At 41.0% G+C, this 21,677-nt stretch overlaps 1 protein-coding gene across 7 annotated transcripts in view; it reads left to right on the top strand.

Annotated features, from left to right (window-relative positions):
- Positions 1-21,677, top strand: part of fmnl2a (formin-like 2a) — a 52,560-nt gene that overhangs the window by 10,108 nt on the left and 20,775 nt on the right. For all 7 annotated transcript variants that reach the window (XM_040147533.1, XM_040147534.1, XM_040147531.1 and 4 more), the window contains exons 2-6: positions 5,996-6,079; positions 10,607-10,687; positions 15,595-15,671; positions 18,975-19,058; positions 20,243-20,398. In XM_040147533.1, the coding sequence (XP_040003467.1) occupies positions 5,996-6,079; positions 10,607-10,687; positions 15,595-15,671; positions 18,975-19,058; positions 20,243-20,398 (482 nt within the window). The remainder of the gene's footprint in view (positions 1-5,995; positions 6,080-10,606; positions 10,688-15,594; positions 15,672-18,974; positions 19,059-20,242; positions 20,399-21,677) is intronic.

The following is a 21,677-nucleotide window of genomic DNA, read 5'->3' on the forward strand; positions in this document are numbered from 1 at the left end:
AATCTGAGGACAGACAGGGGACACCTGTGCCCCCAAAGAATGCTGGGGATTACGGATCCACGCTGTGCTAATGAGGGGAGGACAGCACAGTTTGGATTGCACATACCTCAGGGCTTTCTTACTCCTTTCTTCCTTACAGCTCACTACCTCCACTATGGTTATGACAGATTTTGATTCTTAAAGGTCTGAGCTGCAGGGCTCCTCCACTTCCCTGCTGGGTGAACCAGAAGGGAAGTTACTGGAACATGACATTTATATGCAGTTGTGCAGTCTGTCATGTATTTGTACACCTGGGGAGTTGTTTTACCACTCAGAGAGTAGCATGCAATGCTAACCTCATTAAATCTGTGCAGCATTGGGAGAGAACAATTCAGTATCCAGTCATTTCCGGAGCATTGGGCAATTTGCAAATATTTGTAATGACAGTCAGAGGTTTTGTTTCTTGTTGTGGCATGTAGTGTGGTTACTGTAATGCTGGTTTATAAAGACAGCAAGATGTTTTAATGAATAGTAATAACTTAGAGGTTGGAAAAGCACTTTGAATGATAGAAAAGTTTGTATTGCTTATAAGAACTGAGAATGATTTGATGATTTGGATCAAGTAATGCTGCATCTGCTGGCTCGGGCAGGAACATTAGAGTTCGTTTTTATGGTGACACATTAACAAGGAAAAAGACAGAAGTAAGAGGAGAGCGTGGGCGTGTCTCGAACTCATTGTAGCCCAAGTCCCCAAGGACAAATCAATCCCTGCTCTGAAAGGTATCTAACTAGAAGCTGTGTGGCTGAGTCGGTTTCTGTCTCCTGTTGTTGTGTATAAGTGTGTGTATGTGTGTGTGTGTGTGTGTGTGTGTGCGTGTTTTATCATGCTTTAGGCATTGTTTTGAGCATTTGAGCTTTGTCTGGTGAATTGGCTTTGAAAACTCATCACTTTCATCTTGAGTTTTTTACTTTGCTCTATAAGTTTTTGTCCTCAACAAATCACATTTTCTGCAACTTTGCTCCCTAAATCACTCTTAACTTTTCTAGTTAGTCAAGTTGTGGATTTTGAGTAATGTACAGTTACTGTATCGTAGTTATTTCCAGGGGATTACAGAACTATCAAGTGTATGTCCATTGTACCAGTTCAGTTCCTTTTGCACTAACATCACACACAATGGTCATTTTGCAGACCTAGGATTGTAAAATATACCATTTTAGACTCATCCCCATTCAAATGGATAGCTTCTCGGTTTTTTCAACATAGTCCACATCTTTTCACAGCAATAGCAACTAAAACAGGTCCTTCATGTGGGCCGTGTGTTTGCTTTTCTGGCCAGCTGTGCTGTGAAGGCCGTGTCTCCTCAGACCTCCTGGAAAGTAGTGGGTGGTTGGTGGGCTTTGGGCCAGCTGTCTATTTTTACTCCTTTTATGACTGAAGCTGCCTAACGAAAGGATACATGGACACTAATAGGTTCTGTCCATACTTATTAGCCTTAAGACCTGTTGTGAGCTAAACACTGACATAAATTGATATTAATAGCAGCAGTTAAAGTTGAGCTACTGGTTATCATAGTTACACGAGGCCTGGTCCAGTATGGCATACCTTAGCTGCACCATGGTTTGATGAGACATGATCACAGGCGTTTTCCCTGCAGCCTCACAGCAGAAGGTAACCACTCTGATGATCGATACTGTCGACCTGCTCAGGAACAGGGCCAGACCTTGACAGTTTATACCTTTTGTCCAAGTTGCGTGCTTTTTCTCATCATGTGGGGTCATAACTCTTGTTCTTTTGCAGTTCCTGAGAAATGCAAGATTTGTTGTTTTGGGGTTTTGTAGCAGCCTCACTGTTTTTTGATCTGTACAAGGCTGGGGCATTTTCAGCAATTTTTTTGGTTAGCATATCAGTTTTAAATATTACAGAGACAGAATAATATTTATGACAGTGTGAACTGGTTAGATGAAGACCTACAGGAGAACAGGTGCTTACTGCAAACTTCAACGCAGTCCTGTCGTGGAAAACAATTCCCACTGTGCGTGCATCACTAGTTGTGATAATGGGTACTTATGGCATTGCTGATCATGGTAATTCTAACTGCATGGAAAAGGCCAGGCATACTGTACGACTCATGTTTGAGCCAAAACTCAAAGCTTTAGCTTTTTCCAAATGTTTCTGAAGGAATTCACTAACTTTCAGTACAGATGTGGGACAGCTGCTTTGGAGGTGAAATGTGAGTTTGGCAGCAAAAAGCTAGGCCGGAGATGTTGAAGCGTTGAAACCCCACATTTCACAGGAAGGGGCTAGTCATTCAGCATAATAAATTCCTCAATTCCCCCCTTGTCATCTTCATTTTGTTGCTGCCTGGAGGGGAGTTTTGTCATGCCTTATCATTGTTTCCTACAGTGTTTGATTCTCCCTTGCACGATTGTCTTCTTGATGCTAGTTGCTTTTACAGCTTTCTTATATTCTCTTGTATGATACCTCTGCAAGTTTTTTTTAATCACATTTGGATTATTGAAGCTTGTAATACTGATTCCTCTCCGTTAAAACACTCCATTACACTACTTTTTGCATTCTGCTGTTTTACATTTACGATGCAAACCCTCCACACAACTGATATGATGATGGCAGCCAGCTGCTGTATCATGCGACATGTTTCTTGTTTTTAAAGAAGGTTGAAAAAAGTGTGGCTATACATGTATTAAATTTCAGTATATCTTTCACCAATTTATCAGATTGTAACTCATTTTTTCTCATATCAGATCCAGTGTTTGGGCCTTGTATCAGAGTGATATGGATACTCTGTATTGGATCAGTGCGTCACTGGTTACTGTGGTTGATCCACGTGATATTTTTGGTCATTGTCTTTCGAATGGGTCAGACATCTCATAACCCAGACCTCCTTGCGCTATCGCAGAGAACCCTGAATTACTGTAGGATTTACTAATGAGTCAAATTTAAGTGTGTGTGTTTCCATGAGGGTGGTCTGCTGTCAGGTGTTGGTGAAAAGCTGCCCCACCCTCCTCAACAGCACCCCATTAATAACACAGATGCACACACATACGCAAATTGTGTAGTTGCAGACATGGGGTAACCTGAACCCAGCGAGCTGAGTGCCTGTCACAGCTCATTAGCACAGGGATGAAATGAAGGCTGGTAGAAGTGGTTCTTTGCTTTAGTTGGAGCCTTACCAAGCAGGAAGCCCACAGCTCAGTGCACCCGCAGCGACTCAGCAAATCACCCGGTCACCCAACCAGTCTGCAGGAGCACAGCACCTATATGAAGCACCGACATCATTACCACAAACCTATTCGTATCTAGACCAATAGGTTTTCCAATATCCAAACAAAAAAAGGCAGAAGTCTGAAATATCTTAATCATTTACCCTCCTTTAATTTGACCTTGCCAGCCACAAAATGTAAAAGCCTTTTTTCACCTCTGTCTGTAATATACTGAGAATACTGGTTGTTTTTTGTCACTTAATTTGAGGGTCTACTCAGGGAGAATTGTATTTGAAGGTGTATAGGGAAAGGAAAGCGGTTACTAACTCTACTCATCTGGTTAGAAGCCAAACTGAGTCAATAGAGCCCTCCTGACTCCCAATTCCCTGCAGTCAGCACATCAGCAATCAGCCTGGCTCGCAGCATCTGCTGAATACTAATGCAATTTCCTGGTCGCTCTTGTAGAGGAGACTGCACAGGCTACAACCTGCATTTGTACCAAATAAAACGCAACATTTATTTGGTATGAATACAACATTGTGCTTGAAATGGATTTTGATGCATCTAAAGATATAAACACTGAGAGCAAATTGTGCTCTCATTTCAGGATTTCAGTTCACTTTGCAAGTTTATTGGACCTCCTGTGAAGGAAATCCATTGAGCCTCATCAATATCTATTTAGAAAAGCAAACAGGTTTAACTATGCGAGTGACAGAACATAATATAATGAACACGATTAAATAAACAGTTAGACTAAACGAGAACAAACTGGTTAACCTCATGCTTCTCTAGTTCTGTTGTTACCAGTATTAACCTTATTTGTACAAACCTCTTCTTGTTTGTCTACAGTCTTCCTCTCAGTAGCTATTGTTAAGATACGAAGATGTGAATAAGCCCTTCCCTGCGCCTCCTGAGCAGCTCTCTTTACATAGATTTTCTCTTACAAATGCACTCTTTCAATATTAAAATAGATGGTTGTATAGATCAATAGCTTTGCCATAGTATAATATACAAAATGAAAAGTAAAGCATTACTCTAAAGCAACTCCAGAAAAACAATAAAGCAAAACTCTAAAGCAAGTTGGGGACCAAACTACTCAATCAATGTCTGGGTCTATCCAGGTATTACTCGCTCATGGAAAAAGTTCCCATCCAGGGATATTCCTCATCCATCTTCCCTCTCGCTCCCCCTCTGAGCTCTGCTGGAAAATGTAGCAGAGGAACAGTGAAGGCTGAGCGCTGAACACGCACTGATAGATGATCCAGCCCATCAAATGAGGAGAGGAAAAAGAACCCCAAGCTGAGCGGTGCATAATGCCCCCCCCCCCCTTTTTCCCCCCTTACCAGTGGAAAACATTCTCACAAAACCATTTGTTATATCTTTTAAGGCTGAAAGCTGCAGATGAAGTTTGCAGATGAAACACTTTTAATATTTTAACTTTGATTTACTGTTAGAGGATGTTTTTTCATATGTGTTGTGTCTGTCTCTGGACTTTTGTTTTTTTGTCTGCAAGATGTGTTTGCCCTGGCTGTAATCTCCCGCTGGGTCACACATTTTATTTATTTATTATCATCATTATTATTTATTATTTTTATTATTATTATTATTTAATGGCCTGTGCTCTACATGCTGTGGGTGGTACAATTAAGTACTGGTTAATTGTCTCAAGCTTTTATAATTCACACGAGGGCGGGGTGAATCATACTTGTGCAGGAAAGAGCCAAATTTTAGTCAACTGCAGAGGTGTTCGAACATGAAGCAGATGTTGATAAAGGAAAGTAGGATAAAGAGAGGAGTTGTGTAACAGTTTTTGGGGAATTGGGGCTTAGTTTCAGACATGGAGTGTTAGGCAACACACAGGTCATATTAGGTTTGTCCGGATCAACACACTTTTTTCAGGAAGTCACTTTGAAAATCAGAAAAGGGGAACTTCTTATTTACTGCAAACAGGAGACTGAGAAAGAAAGAAGGGAAAAAGGCCATGTTTGAAAGTATACGTGTTGAAAGGCAGCCGGATACATTTGATGCTGTTAGTATGATGGGGTCAAGCTCGGTCACGTGGTTCTCAAATTCAAAGCGGTAATTCAGAAAACAAAGCTGAGATGTCTCTCCTTTCTACATTCATTGTAATCAAGTCCTGTGCAGCATTACACATTGCAGATATTTTGGGATTTTTCTCATGAGTTAACTTTCTATCTGCCATATAGTTGGTAACTGTGTTCTGGGAAAGGGAAAAAAATGAAGCAGGATGTATTAACTTGGATTGACAGAAAAAATCCTCTCAGGGAAAGTGAATGAAGATTTGTTTTGGGTTCTCCTTAACCGTTTCCAATGTGCCTCTGAACCAGACACTTATAAGTATCCAGTGTCTACAGCGGAGCATGGTAGTGAGCATGGTAGATGACTGTAGTTTAACTTGGCAGAGTGTCTGTCAGTCCTGATATAGTCTTAAAATAAATGGTAGTCTAACTTTCTTTATCATATAATAGCAGGTTTCTGTGCACTAAATACCCGCACTTCTACTAACACAGAACAGGGTTTGTGGTGCAACATTTAAACTACATTACTGAACACAACTTTGTCTCATTTTGTGTTATCTTCTGTTTGCTATTCATTTATAGTTTCACTGTTTTTAAATCAGAAATAAACTTTATTTGGGTTATATCCCTTTCCCTCGTGTGTAGGAGCTTCATTTTTTGAGCTGGTGTGTGTTTTCAGTTGTTACCGGACTCATGTGACTGATGATATTTCATTATCTGCATCCAGTAAACTCTGATCTTTTTCTCTCTTTCAGAACTCGATGAATCTTCCCCCAGACAAAGCGCGACTGTTGCGGCAGTACGACAATGAGAAGAAGTGGGAACTCATCTGCGATCAGGTGGGCATCAGTCATTCATCTGTATGATATGATATGATGTGTTGTAGGAGCTGTACAAGTCCCACTTATTGCACAATTGCTGCACACATACTGGACTACCAAAACAAATGTTAATAATCTTGATTAATTAAGATTAGTTACCTAGTTATCAATCTGCCTCCTTTACAGTTAAACAAAGTAAACAAAAAGTGATGCTACATATAGGTAGGGCTCAACTATCTGCTGAATAGTTGAGCCCTACATATATGGCCCAACAATATATGTAGTTGAGCTAATACCCGAAAAGGTCTGTCCCACTGTGTGTCGTGAAGAGAGCACCCCTGCTCCTTTGCCCTGCCTTTATCCTGTAAGCCTCTCTTGGCCTTTACACACTGCCCTGACTTCCCTGGTCAAGTGGGTTGAGTGGCACGGCAGGGAGCACACATCAGTTAGCCAGTTAAAAAACTCCGCCTGTTATTGGCATCAGTGCTGCGTGTGGGACAGAGGGTGCATGTTGTGCAGTGAGCTGTGGTCTGAGTGCTCCACTCAGCCCGCAACCTCCCTGCCATAGAGTTTTTCTGCATCCCCGAGCAGAGGAGAAAAAAGGAGACGAGATCAAGACCACCGCCCACTCAAACTGTATTGATGGTCACTGACCCTGAAGGGAACGGTGCCGGAGAGAGCCCACAGGGCTGCTGACCAGCAGACAGAGATCCTCTTTCAGTTTAGAGTGGACTCTATGTTCCTCTGTCAGAAGTGAAAATAGCTGGTTTCCCTTTTATTCACAGTGAGGCAGTTGACAAAACAACATTGCCCAGTGATATCGCTGACAAGCATCATGGCTTCTTGATAGCTCCTCACTTACTGTAAAAGAGAAAAAAATGCACATGCTCTAGTGTCATCACATCAGTGTTATCCATGTTAAAAATTAGAAGTATCTACTGTGGGTGTTGAAGTTTACAGCACTGTAAATCCTAAATAAATTGCCAAAAGGTTTGTGTTTTTGGTGTAAGACCATCCATTTTTTCAATTATTGTAACAGTCAAACATCAAAGAATATTGCTAAACTAGTCCTCCAACATCTTTATCCCTCTCTTGTTTTCTCAACAAGCCTATACCCATGACAGCACAGGCAGCTCCGGGAGGGAAGTCTTTTCTGTGTCATAGCTACAGTGAATCTCTTTTATGTAACCATGGCAACAGTGATGGAGGGAAGCAGAAAAGCAGAGATGACAGGTACATCCCCTTTGAAAAAAAAGGCAGTGAAAACGCTGGCAAAGGTCGAAATATTGAACTTTTTCTGGGCAATTATGAGGATTTATGAAAGAGGGAGGCTGCTCTTGATGTGAAAACAAGGTTAAGACATCCAGAGTACAAAGGAAAGGATACGATGATTTCATCGCTGTCAAATCCCGAGACTCTGGCTTCTTTCCGACCAATAAAACATTTCCTACAGAAGTTGTTCATGTACATAGGTCTTTAGTTGTAATTGATGCACCCAAAACATGTCTGTATACAACAAACGGCAAACAACTGCGTGCCCACTTTCTCGTTTAGTGATTCCCCCTCTTGAGTCTCTGCTCCTGTCCTCAGGTGTAAAAGGGGAAGCGTACCTCACTTCTCAAATTCAATACAAACCAGACAAACCCCAAAACTGCCACAGAGAGCATGCTGGATGCGGTTTATATGAGCTCCTAAAAACCAGAGGAGTGTTCGCTATAGTATACTCTCTTGCTTCATGTATTCACAACCTTTTCCATTCCTCACATTTCTTTGCCTGCAACAGGGTATATTCAGCATTTGTTGACTCATTTGCTATGTTGCTGACAGCCAGATTTTTATCTCAATTCTTTAGCAATGAAACTCTCAAACAGGACTGAGTCTTCTGTCTCTTTGTTGCTGAATTCTGTGTCCATGACAGCCAGCTCTCTATCCTGACCCCATTGTCATCTTTCCTGTTTTTGTGAGACAGTCACACTGTGGCTGGCAGAGATGTGATGTTGCTGATAGAACAGCAAAGCTGAGAGCATCTGATCCAGTATGTGTACACAGAGGGCAGACACCTTTGACAATAGCATTATAACAAAGGGTAACTTTGTGAAGCTGATAATTTAATTTTATTTAGACGGTCAGAGAGGGGTTGAATCAGTATGGTGGTCATTTTTAAGCTGTAATTTGTGGTACTGTTGTACTGAATTTCATTATAATGTAGAGTATTTCTGTTAGTTTGCCCACTGTACATATAAATCAAAGAAACATGAATATAAAAACATAAAATAATAAAATAATAAAATAAAAAGAGAAATTTAGAAATAAATTACCTTAATTTTTCTCAACTGGAAAAATAAAATTACACCATTCTCTGCAACTGGTCCATTTCCATGGGGCATTCTGGGAAGTGTAGGAAAATCTCAAAGTCATGTAGAAGTGGACAAAGCTGGTTGTGGGAAAATGGTTACAGTACACCAAATCACTCGATCATAATAAACCAATAGTACTTTATTGTACTTTATATACGCTTGGGTGGAATGGAGTGTGTGTCATTTGATGAAAGCGAGTGAAAATACTTATGCTCAGGGGTGGCACGGGGGCACAATCCTCACGCGCCACTGCAGAGATCCAGAGCTCAATTCCCAGATGTGGTGCTTCTGACGTGTGTAACTCTGTGAATACACTTGTTGTGTTTTAAGAGTGGGAAGCTGGTGAGGGATCATGTCCTTGTCAATGAACTGGATCGGGGCAGGACAGTGAACCTCTTTCTGAACGTTCTCACTGGCACGGGAAAAGAAGTGGTTGGTGACAACTGAATGATATAAACTGAAGGGGAAGAGGGTATTCCAACTTAGGGGGAGAAACGTGAAAATAAAAAACAAAAACCAGCAAATGTCAAATTACTGTGGTGGCATAGTGTTTAGAATTTTCCCCCAGGAATTTGTTCTGCCAAGGTGGTAAACCGCCCACATCCTGATGCATTTAGTTAATACATGACAACATAAACAATAACCACACTCATTAAATCAATCGTTCTTGCCGCTGTAAATCACTGCAGGGAACACTGGTGTTGTTTGAGCCACATAACAGAGTGAGAATACTTCTCGGGATGTGGATGTACAGCCCTCCATGAGCTGATTAATGCATATGTGACTTCCTACCATACTTGCCTAAGAGCACATGTTTCACATGAGGAGCAAATTGAACAAAAAACATACAGAGACTAATTCTTAAAGATCTCCATCTGAGTTCCGTGCTTACTCTGGTATGCACTGAAAATCAGATTTTCTGTTATATGTCAAACAGAGAAAGAGTCTTAATGTGGACTTTTCCATGGAGGACTTTTCTTTCAAGTTAGTCAGCTGTCCCGGCTAGTTGCAAAGTAAGGATATGTCTTCACTGTCTTTGCCCACATTGTATGAAGAATAAATTTCCCCCAGGACATGCTCTTCTGTCTCATGCTTTCTGATGCAGTGTAGTGTGGTAAATCACTAAACAGACGCATTCATGCTGCTGTGGTGTGGTGCTCAGCCTGATCCAAATACGGTTTCCCCGCTCAACACACTGATCCAAATCCAGCACTAATCTGTTGTATTTATATTTAGAGCACAATGATGTGAGGGATTTGACCTAAAACCTGTTCCTGTCTGAACACAGAAGATGTAGACACACACAACCACACAGGTTTGCTCACAATCCCCAAAGGCAGATTATGCTTTATAGCACATTAAAGCTAATGACGATAATTACCAGGAGGATAATTTATGATCTCCTGCAGGCTGAACGTCCTTAAAAGTCACAGTCTCCTTGCTCAGTGTTATCAGACTCTGACAAGGATTCTGCAGTTCATCGCCTTCCTGCTCTCATTCACCTGTTTGCCAGCTAAACACAACTACTGACGTAGAAATCAATTTTTTCGCTTTGAACATTTTGCTGATTGTAAAATGGAAATAAAAATTCATGTTGTTGTCATGTGCCCTCTCTTCTATCAAGCAAAACTGGTCCATAGATACTGGTTCATTAAACCTGAAGTCTTAGCAAACAAAGTACATGTGTCCCCCTTATAAACGCCTGTCATCCTCCACTAAAGCATGTTCTTATTGCAGGAATCGTTATTTTCATTCTACCTCTTAAAGTAGGACACGATCTTGGGTTCCCATCAGTAGAAGGATGACTCATGATGAATGTAATTTGCTCAAAGCGTGTTCGGTTTTAATCTGATGGCTTTAGCGTCAACAACAGTTTACTGTATACTGGAGACGTGTTCAGACTTGTGAGGGCGTGGTTTTTCTCAGTTCATCATGTGTATGTCATACACATGATGTATGTCATACACATGATGTAATCTACAGAACTATATAAAATTAGAGCTTAATTCATAATATTACTGTTAAATGTTATACTGATATGCATTCATAACTTCTGCTCTTTTTACAATAATAAGTTTTCAAATGTTTAAGTTCCCCTCTCTGTGTCTTTGTGCTCTGTATTCTCATTCCCTTCCCATCTTTATTTCCTTCTGCTCATCGCACTCTTTTGTTTTCCCCTTTTTGACAGGAGCGATTCCAAGTGAAAAACCCGCCTCACACGTACCTCCAAAAGCTGAGGAGTTATCTAGACCCAGCAGTCACAAGAAAGGTGAGTGCCCTCTCACTAACATGCGATCCTTTTCCATTGGCCCGGCTGTTCCACAGCTGCAGCTTTTCCTTCCCCTCTGACCCTCTATCTCTTGTCCAGGATATCCCTACAGTTGAGGAAAGAGTGCACACGGGCTTTCTGGAGGAGACAGCTTGGGAACTTTAGTTACAAAACAGGCAACAGTGCATTTTAGTGAGAAAGGAGACAGTTGTTTATCTGGAACGCCCAGGTCTGAGAAACCTCTGCCCGACTGAAGAGTCATTAGGCGAGAACAAAAAAAAAAAAAAAAAAAAACCCAGCACAATAGTTACTTGAGGGCAGAGAGAATAATAGGGTTGCAGACAGTCAGATTATTTGCTGCATTGACATTGCCTTGAAGCAAGGCAAGAGCTAACAGAAGATATCAGAAGTGGCTCAGCTACGTGATAAAAATGGTCTTATGTCATCCCAGCAGCCAGTTCTGGCAGTTTCTCTGGCTGCTTGCAGAAGGGAGTAAGAGGAGGGGCTCCATGAAGCAAGTATCAGCCAACTCTCACCCAAGCCAAAATTAAGTCTTTTTGGCTTGGGTGAGAGAGCTGAGCTGGGAGTGCTGGGAGACCAGTCTCTGTGATAAACAAATGAACCAATAGACTCTGCCAGAATAACAACAAATCGCTGAATAATTCAATTTGCGCTTACTGGAGTTAGAATTTTAGCAAGAACAGCATGAACAGAGATGACTGGCGAAAAGGGGACAAATAAGCACAAACAGAGGCGTATATAGACACACAAACTCCTACAAATCACAGCACATACACACAGTTGCTGAATTACATTTCTCTGCCTGATGTCATAAAAAGTGCAAAAATGTGTTGTATTTTACATGTTGTGTTTGATATCATTCAGACCTGAATTACTGATATTTATACTGATTTTCAAACAGTGTAGGTTAACTAATATCAAAAGAAAAAAAAAAACATTTATCCACATATTATATCAGCTGTAAAACCTCGACAGAATGTGTTGTGATGTGAATTAACAAGCAACCAGAGTTGAAATGTTACGTTAGCTAAAAGTAATATACATACAGGATACATGGCTTAAATAGTTAATGTTAGCTAAAAGGATGAAAGCTTGAAATAGGCCGCTTAAAGCAATGGATAACAGGTTAAATAAAAAGCTGAAATTTAGCAGTACACAGTTGAAATAGTTACCTAGAAGTAAACTGTGAAATAACTAGCTAAAAGTAATGGATAAATGAGTGAAATAGCTAAAAGTAATGCCAGTGTTTAGATTGTTAACCAATCTAAACTCTGGCAGTGGCCTGTTTTTGTGATCATATAGTACAACATACAGTTTAAAGTCATTACAAATTAGTCATGTTTAGTAGGTAGTGTGGATGAAGGGCTACGTGAGTTTTTTTTTTTGTATAGGCCTGTGGGGGGTATTTCAGGTAAAAATGTTTAAGAACCACTGGTCTTGGATACTGTTAGGCTCCTGTGGTTTCTGAATCCTAATGTAATGCCTGAGAGATGACGACACACAAGTAGATCAGATAAAGGCAGGAAGCACGCAGGTTAAAGGAGACAATCGAAATAACAATGTAAAGCGTTGCAGTTGGTGCCAGAGCAGTCTCAAGGTTAGAGATGCAGGCTTTTTGACAGCTGGTATGAATTTCTAGACTGGCTATGAAAATGTAAAAAAGCCTGGAAACATGCCTAGCTCTGTCTAAAGGATGCAAAATCAACAAGTTGCACGAGCTTCAGAGGTGCCAGTAGGTGGAATTTGTTCACCCTAGACAGAACCAGGCTAGCTGTTTCCAGTCTTTATGCTAAGCTAAGCTAACAGCCTCTTCACTGTGCTTCATATTCAACTGAGCCAGAGAGTGGTAACGATCTTCTCTTTGAACTCTCAGCAACAAAGTTAGTAAGCACATTTTCCAAAATATCACACTATGCCTTTAAGAAGATGTTGACCAGGTTTAAACCGCTCTCGGTGTAAACACTCAACACCACCATGGCTGACAGAGACAGCCACTAATCTTTGTGTGTCTGTCAGACTTGATCTAAATCATATTCTCCCTCTTTTTTTTTTTTTAAACTCATCTGTGGCTACATGACTAACTGTTGCTGGGTCTATATTAAACCATTCTAGATGAAGCAGTCTTTGAGAGACTTGCCCAGACCTCTCTTTGTTCACTTATCATCTTGTTTTCTATGTTTAGTCTCATGGGCTGAGACATGTGGGATTTTGGAAAATCAGCCTAACTTGAACTGCCACCTCTGCCTATTGCTTGACCCCAAAAACTCGTAGAAGACAGGGACACACTGGAGCTGAATGCGAGAGTAAAGTGAGAAGGGAAAGGGAGAGGAAAGGCTGAATGATAGAGAGAGGTAAGAGGGGGAGAAAAAGAGATGAAGAGAGACCGGGAGAGAGACAAAAACGAAGCACAAGAGAGCATGGAGGAAAAGAGTTATGGGCTTCTTCCTACATTCCTGCTCTATCCCCCTTTTCTTCAAACTCAAACAATTGTGCCACTGTGAGAGAGCTGGAGGTCATTGCCTCTGCTTTCCATAGGCAGGCTCCGGTGCATTCCTCTGGTCAGCTCCCAGCCAATAGGCAGCCAAGGAGGAAGAGCTCCAGTCCAACTAGTCCCCAAGAATGTATCAGCCATTGATTTGTTTCCAGGATGACCCCTCCTGAGCTCACACTCCCCAAAACCTTTTTTTTCCCTCCCTCCACACTCTCAGTCCCATCTCCCTGCTCTTAGTTTCCACTTTCACTGCTCCCTCCCTGTCTCCTCCTCTTTTTCTCCTTTACCCTTCATGCCGTCTTTACCCTCTCTCCCCACTGTCGGTTCCTCTCTCTTCCTGGTCTCTCAGTGATGCAGCTGGTAGTACTTAGATTGTGGAGTGTAGGGCATTTGGTGGGAGGAGGAGGAGGCGTGTGTGTGTGTGTTGGGCGGGTGGGTGGGGTGGGGGGCCTCTGGGAGCCTTCGCAGTATCCCTAAATATGCTCTGCTTTCCACACAAACACACAAAGGGCTCCTCCCTAATAAAAACACTCTGTTTCTCATCTCCTCATGTGCCAAACACACCGCCCAAGCCCAAAGACACAGACTACAGAGAGAGAGAGAGAGAGAGAGACCCTAGCTATGGGAACAGCTCTCTCTCAGTGAATGTTAATAATAGGTTAACACAGGGCTGAGCTCTGTTTCCTCCCTGATACAAACACATCATGGAAAGTGACCCGGCCCTCCAACCCTGGGTGGATACTTGGACCTCTTCTCTTCTCTTCTCTTCTCTTCTCTTCCCTGCAATTTTCCAACTTGACCCTTGTTAATGAAAGTCCTTTGATTATTTCACTGGGGAGGTCATGATTAGAGCTGCAATTAAGGATTATTTTTATTTTACACAATCTAACGATTATTTTCCTAATTGATGAATGAAATGTTTGGTCTATTAAATGTCAGAAAACAGTGAAAAATGTCTATCTCAGTTTCCCAGAGTCCAGACGTATGTCTTCAGATGTCTTAGTTTGTCTGTCCAACAATCCAAGAGCCAAATATATTCACTTTACAATTATGTAAAACAGAAAAATAGCAAATCTCCACAATTGAGGAGCTGGAAGAATCTTTTGGCATCTCTGTTTGAAAAAGTATTTAAATAATTAATCGATTATCAAAGTGGTTACATATTAATTGTCTGTTGATCAACTAATTTCTTAATCAACTAATTGTTTTGGCTCTATTTCAAAATGTAATTTTTTTATTCGCCTGGAACTCTATAATGTTTTACACTGAAAAATTAATAGTTTAACATTTTCAATTTAAAAATAATTCTTCTCTTCTTCATAAATATATTAATATTACAGCAAATGAAGAGTTGTTAGGTTTTGGTTTATTGCTTTATTGCCCCATAACTAGAAAACAGTGTTGTTTATTTCAAATTGTTTTAATTTTTTAGAGGTTGCATCGTTTACTGTGTTTTTTTTTTTTTTTGGACATACTGTAATATTTTGAACTACACAAGGATATCGATGTATTCAAAATTGTTATTGTTGTATTTTTTAAAAAGTACAGAAAACCTTTAACGAAAGTCAAATTTCCCTTTATAATATTTGGAACTGCTGAAGATAGTGATATATTAAAAGTTGAACTTTACTTTTCCTCTCTCCTCTGATGCAACAGTTTCACTCCCTCTCATCAGGGATTTCCCCCTCCTCTAGCGCTGAGGCTGCTTGATCACCACTGGTCATTCACTTTGCTTGTTTTGTTCCTGCGGTTTTGTAACATCCTGAAGGGCCTTTTGTTTTTGGTTTTGCCGATCACCTCCTTTCAGAGGGTGAAATCAAAGAGGAACCTGCACATGTTCTCTGTTCTGTTGTCTTCTGTTTCATTCGCTGGCAGCTCATACCTTCAAGCACGTGGCTCCCACACGTCTTCCTAGTAGCTGTAGCCACAGTAACAGGACCAAATGTGTATGTGTGTACATGTGTGTCTGCCTGGTGTCCTGGTAGGGCTTGAGAGGTAACCAATTAGGTTACTTGATTTTATCATGCTGCTACCAGAATGGATTACTGCTGTATAAAGAACCAACATGAGCAAACAAGATAGCAGGAACTATTGCATATTCACAGTTTCCAGTAAGTCAGCTCAGGTTCTCTTTGTAGAGCCTGCTGAATGGTTACTGTCAAGTAATAGAACCATTTAAAAATCTTATGAGAACAACCTAATCACAGTTTTGATTTTCCTGGTTTTTAATCACTGCAGGGCTTTCCTGCTTCCACATTTAAATGTCACCGTGGTAGCATCTGTGTCTGTTTGTCTGACCTTTTCTACAGCCAAAACATCCCTGTGCTACTGCTTGACGATTTACAGTTTTAGTGGTGTGATGAAATATTAAGTTGCCCCTTCTTTCCTTTCTCAGAAATTCAGACGGAGGGTTCAGGAGTCCACCCAAGTCCTGAGAGAACTGGAAATTTCGTTACGGACCAATCATATAGGGTGAGTCACTGCAGGATTGTGTGAAGCTTGTGTAGTGTTGAATGTCCTGGACCTGGTTATATTAGATTCAGGGGGAAGAGTCTGGAATTCCAGACACCCGGAGGCGCAGACGTTGACACTAACCACCACGACCATCCCCCATTCATCTCTGTGCTCCGGCCTAATATTACACAGAAAGCCATGTGGTGGTGGACGAAAGATGAATCGATTGATTGTTCGGCGTGGCTGACAGATGAACAGTCTCTGGAGGAAGGAAAACACATTTTTCTTGCAGTAGTTGAGCTGCCCAAATTGATACATCAGTGTTTCACTCTCCTGCCCAGGAGAGGTATTATTGAAGATCTTACAAAAGACAGCATGATTTCACAACAGACAAAAACACCTCAGTGTTCTCCAGTAATTTCAGGTATTCCAGGATAACAAGCGTGAACCTGCCGCAGCTGCATTGATCCAGTGCTGTTCAGTCAGCCTCAATGACAGATCAATATCTCAATGAGAGTCATACAAGGTCTTAGTGTTTTGTCTTGCTCTAGATCGCAAGGCCTGTTTGTGCGATTAGAAACCCTGATAGTTAAAGACTGCGATGGATTGCTCAGCATCATTAATGAGGCCTAATGCATTCTGGGATCTGTAAGATTTAGGGGTCTAATTTATCAAGGAAACACCTAAATGAATTAAAAAAAAATGTATGTGATGGCCAAAAAAATGCAGTACACAAAATAGACACTGGGCACAGTACTTCTAACAGTTTGAACATACAGTGAAAGAAAATATACCTCACTCCGTTAAATCAGTGTTAAAAAAAATGGCTCTGAAACCTAACAGTTCTTAATCAATGTGGTAGTAGATAAAAAAGACAAATAACAGCACTAAAGGGGAACTGAGCCCATTTAAGACATCTAAACAGACAAGTCTGTTTACTGGTCTTGGGAGTACTGCTTCATATGTTAAAAAAATACTTTTTTAATGTCGTAATTTTATTTTGAAAGAAACAGTTGACATTAGAGTTGGTTTGTTTGTCTGTAATTTAGGAATTGAATTTCAAACAATTTCTTAGATATTGATAAATTGGATTCTGTGTGTACTAATGAGTGGTACACATGTTTTAAGCTCAAAACCTAGCGTATGGATAGTTCAAGATTCATTAGTCGGAATGAGGATGAGGCCTAGCAGCTGGGAGGGATGTTGGAGGTGGGCGATCGCAGGAGACGTAGAGACCGTGTCAAGGGCAGGAAGCAGAGATAACGATGAGAGCATCCGCCGGACACAGACTGTTGTGACAGCAGAGAGGCAGAGATACACTAGTTACACAACCATCACAAGATCTCAAATACACACACACACATTATATGAACTACGTCTCTTAATCCCTCTCTTTTTCTCTTTTTCGTCCCTCCCGCGCACAAACATGCATTACTTTACTTCAATTTGTCTCTTTCACTCTCACAGAAATTCACAAATCATCATTTTTCTGACAACACTATCTCTCACACTCCTACACACTGTTTATGTACTGATCAGTTTCAGCTCCTCAAACCAAAATAAACTCCCACGACAACCAGGACCAGAAACGACATCCATCAGGCAGAGCAGTTGAGACACTGTTTACAAGGATTAACTCTTTTTCGCGACCTTATGTTGGTAAACTAGATTACATTAATAATTTACCTAATCTAGATTAGACAATGAAGCATTACCACAATGGCACAGAGAGAGAGATTGAGAGGGTGTGGGGGGCAGGGAATGTTGAGGGAGCAAGATGTCACACCGCTCAGACGGTGAATGATTACTGCTTCTTTTCAGAGGTGAAAGAGAGAAATGTATCCGCCATGTAAGCCGTGCATAATAGGCAGATTGTCCCTATATGCGCACTGCTGATGCTAACCCCAGCTCCCTGCCTGCTCCTCACATGTTGCTCAGTGGCCAACAACATGTGGTGAATGGGATGATTGTTAAGTTAGTGTCCTGCGGTAATGATTACCATGTGGTCCAATCAAGGCCACACCTCCAAGCCCTTTTAAAGCACGAGGGGCCCTACCAGGCACGTCTTTACTGGACGCACTTGTTAGTCTTACTGGCTCCCATGCAGATTCACCACAGGGGAGCTGATAAAGAAGCAGCCAGTAGATTTTTAAAGCCGTTTAGCCCTACATCTTTATCAATGCAGTGCCACTCAAAAGCCTGCCTGTGTGTCATTATGTTTATGCCTTGCAAATTTCTCTACTCACTGAGCAGTCATGCCCGTCGAAGCAGTCGTGGCTTCAATAAATAGACACTGCACCTTCATAAGATGCAGTTAAATTAAGATGATCTGTGATTCAGCTCACACTGCTTATAAATATGGAGGCAGAACAGAACATGCCGAAGGTAGCAGGAGCTTTCCTGTGAAAAGCTTGGCTTGGCTGTGCAGAATAAAAAATGAATGCATGCCGAGTGCTGAATGGGTGGCCCACTTCAGCGCCTAAAAGGAAGGTGAGAATGGGCTTTTGATCACTCTGGGGGCTTGTCTTTATCAGAGTTAGAAACTCCGTGTGTGTGTGTGTGTGTGTGTGTGTGTGTGTGGTAGAGAAACAGAGATAGAGAAGAGAGGCAGACTCACTAATGAGATTCTGTTTATGTGTGTGTGGATGCCTTAGCTTTTGCAAACACATGCATGTGTGTTATGTTTGCTGCTCTGAGCCAGGAAGCTTTGAAGTCTGTCAAATGGGTCATTACAATTCTTCTTGGCAAAGAGAGGGAAAATCGACAAAGAGGGTGAATAATCTGAAAACATCTGTATACCAAGGTCAGGTATGGTCAAAGCCTGCACTGAGTGTTAGAACACAGAAGTGACAAATTAAATACTATACACAGAAACATCTAAATATATCTGAATGTTATTAACAGTAGGGGATTTTCCAGATCTTTAGACCAATGTGATGGCATGTCAATATTAGACCTGATAAACATGGATATGTCTTGACATGCACAGTTATTACAAAGGCTTTACATGTTTCACAATAGATTATATACACTCAAAATAAAAAAGGACATTTCCTACAGTTTCTCTTCCAAAGTATAAGGCACTGGTTATTTCTAACTGCTAGTTTTCCAGAGTTGGAAAATAAGTTTGTTTTTTTTTCTTTCTGTGATTTTTCCCAAAGGAGATCAGTGTCTGTTGAAACTGATTTAACTCAAACTCCAACTGTTACAAAAAGCGGGTTCTGGTTCTGGATCTCTAAGAAAAACGAATCAAATGATTTTATAAGAGTTTGTCTGCTGATAAATGTTTGCCGATTTAACCACGTTTTTGTCTCTCCTCAGGTGGGTGAGAGAATTCCTAAATGAAGAGAACAAAGGCCTGGACGTGCTGGTGGAGTATCTTTCTTTTGCACAGTATGCTGTCACGTAAGTCACTACCAGCTCTCTCTCTCTTTACCACTTTAGTCTATATGCAGGGCTGACAACCAACACAATGCTGCTATTCTGCATAGCCTCTGATGCATCACCACACAGCGCCAGCACCGCCACCACCGCCGCTGCTGCTGCCTGGTTGTCAGAAACACTGAGTCACTCGGGGCCTGTTGCTGACACATTGGCACTGTGTATTATACGAACCATAGCCTTCTATTCATGGACTGACAGTGTGATTACTGGTCAGTCACAAAGTCCCTTTACAGGGCCAAAGAGCTATGCAGTTAAATTTTTAATTCTACGCCCCACTTCACCATATGTTATTATGGTCTGTCCTCATTATGAATGGTAAGTCGTAAAAGTGTGTTTACCCTCAGCACCACAGCAGCAGCAGTAGCAGCAGCATAAAAGTCATGGAAATGACCAGTCTAAAACAGTCTAACAACTGAAATAGATCATAACAGGTAAATAGCAGCTCTTTCCAAAGTTTCTGCCAAGTACAATAAAACACGTGCCCTCTTGCTCACCTATCACATGGCACACTGACTCAGCTTATAACATCTATATCTATGTATTTTTATGTGCGTGTGTGTGTGTGTGTGCGCACGTGTGTTTGTGCGACTGTGTGTGTGTGTGGTAGCTGGTGATGGTGGTGATATATACAAGTGTATGCTCTGTGGCTTGCTAGCTGATAAGGCTTGTTAGGTTTTTTTTTTTTAGGTGGTTATAGGTTGCCAGTGCTGACATCATGCTGGTTGGTTTAGCTAGGTTAGCTTAGCCAGGCTGGTTAGCATGGCCTTTGTTTGATGGTAAGGGTGCTTTGGTGTCTGGCAAAGAAAGTATTTTGTTAGCACACGTAGCATGTGTCTCAGAGACTGGTGTTAGCAAAACAGTGTAAGCTTGCTTTGGAGTCAGTGTTTTAACTGTTACTGTTAAGTTTCAAATAAAGTTTATTTTCACCTGTATGTTCTGCCTAAGGCATACATTTGGTAACCAAAATTTAGGGGGTCTTGCAAAAATGGTTTCTCTGTTATGTGTTCAACAAAACAGATATTATATTGTTATCTTTTTTTTTTTTTTTTAAATAACACCAGAAAGAAGACAAGCTATATCAGAGTAAATGCTGACGTTTCCTGTGTTGGTGTCTTATTTTATGTCTTGCTTCCACGGTGCGACAGGTTTGACGGAGACTGTGTGGATAATAACCCAGAGGCTGTGATGGACAAGTCTAAGCCCTGGAGCCGCTCTATAGAAGACCTGCATGGAGGAAGCACCCTGCCGTCTCCCATCACTGGGAATGGCATCACACGTGCTGGGCGACATTCCACGTTACGGTACGTTACACCCACAAACTATCACTGAGGGTTAAAAGGAATCCTCGTTAACCATGTGTGTTAGTTTGATTTGAACTCTTTTACAGCAAACGTTGCCTTTCTGAGTTCTTTTTTTCTGAGTTACCTAGTGTTTGGCTGGAGCAGTGTGATTGTACTGTGATTATTTTGAGAAAACACACATTTCATATGATGCCCGGGCAGCCCCTTTGTGTAGTCATGTGGTCTGTAAGACTTTAAATGGCTTAAGACACATTTCTGCAGCAGCATACAAATACCATTTGTCTGGATTTTTTTGGGATTGTCAGACGCAGGCCGGCTCTGCACATGATTATGACACATGATGGACAGTGATTTTCCCTGCGACAGACGATGGCAGGGAAGGAAAAAACTCTTTAATGGAAGGAATCTTTTTTTCTGTTTTGTTTTTATGAACACCAAGCAGATCATTTTAACTCCAAAATCCTGCACACACAATATTTCACAGCAGTTAATTCATAAGCCCATGCTAATATATACCCTGAAGCACAAATCCCATTCAGTTGTGCATTATTTCTCTAATCCTCCCTGCCATTCCATTGATTTTTCGGTACAGCACTTGCACTGACTTCTGTGACCTATAATCCCTGTATTTGAGGAGGTTAACTTGAAAACATTGTACACAAAGAGCGCCGTTGATTCAATGAGGAACATGTATTCTTAATGAGTTCCTTGCATTTTAATAGTCAGCCACCTTTATTAATTTTTTGAGTTGTTTTCTGTTGCCTTTTGTCTCAAAAATAAGAACGTTTTCTTGCTAAGTAATACATGATGTGAGTAAATGTAGCACAGAAAAAAATACTTTTTCACTTCACTCACTTTAGTACAGTGACTTAGATGCTAATCCAAGTTTCCCATTGTTCATACACAGTCATAGATAATACTGATATCTCTTCTACTTTAAGCCACACCTATAAGGCGCAGTTTATCAAAACAATCAATGCGAAACTTCACTTGAAACCTGTTGCGGGAACATCCTGGGTTTGTTTACAAAATGATGAAATCTACTACTAACTACTCCAATGTAGCTTAAAACAGTTTCTTCAAGTTTTGTAATATCCAAGACAATTAGACTATTGGGATTTGTTTAATTGTTATTTATACATATTTTATCTCTCCCTTGTTTAGCAGAGATTTCATTGATAATGTTACCCCTGTCAAATATCTAAATTAGCCTATAATAATCTGTAAAATTACCATTTACTCTACTTCACATCACTTGTAAGCATCTGCTGGCTCCAGA

This window comes from Xiphias gladius, chromosome 16 (genome assembly GCF_016859285.1).
Source record: "Xiphias gladius isolate SHS-SW01 ecotype Sanya breed wild chromosome 16, ASM1685928v1, whole genome shotgun sequence".
In the NCBI taxonomy this organism is placed as follows: domain Eukaryota; kingdom Metazoa; phylum Chordata; class Actinopteri; order Istiophoriformes; family Xiphiidae; genus Xiphias; species Xiphias gladius.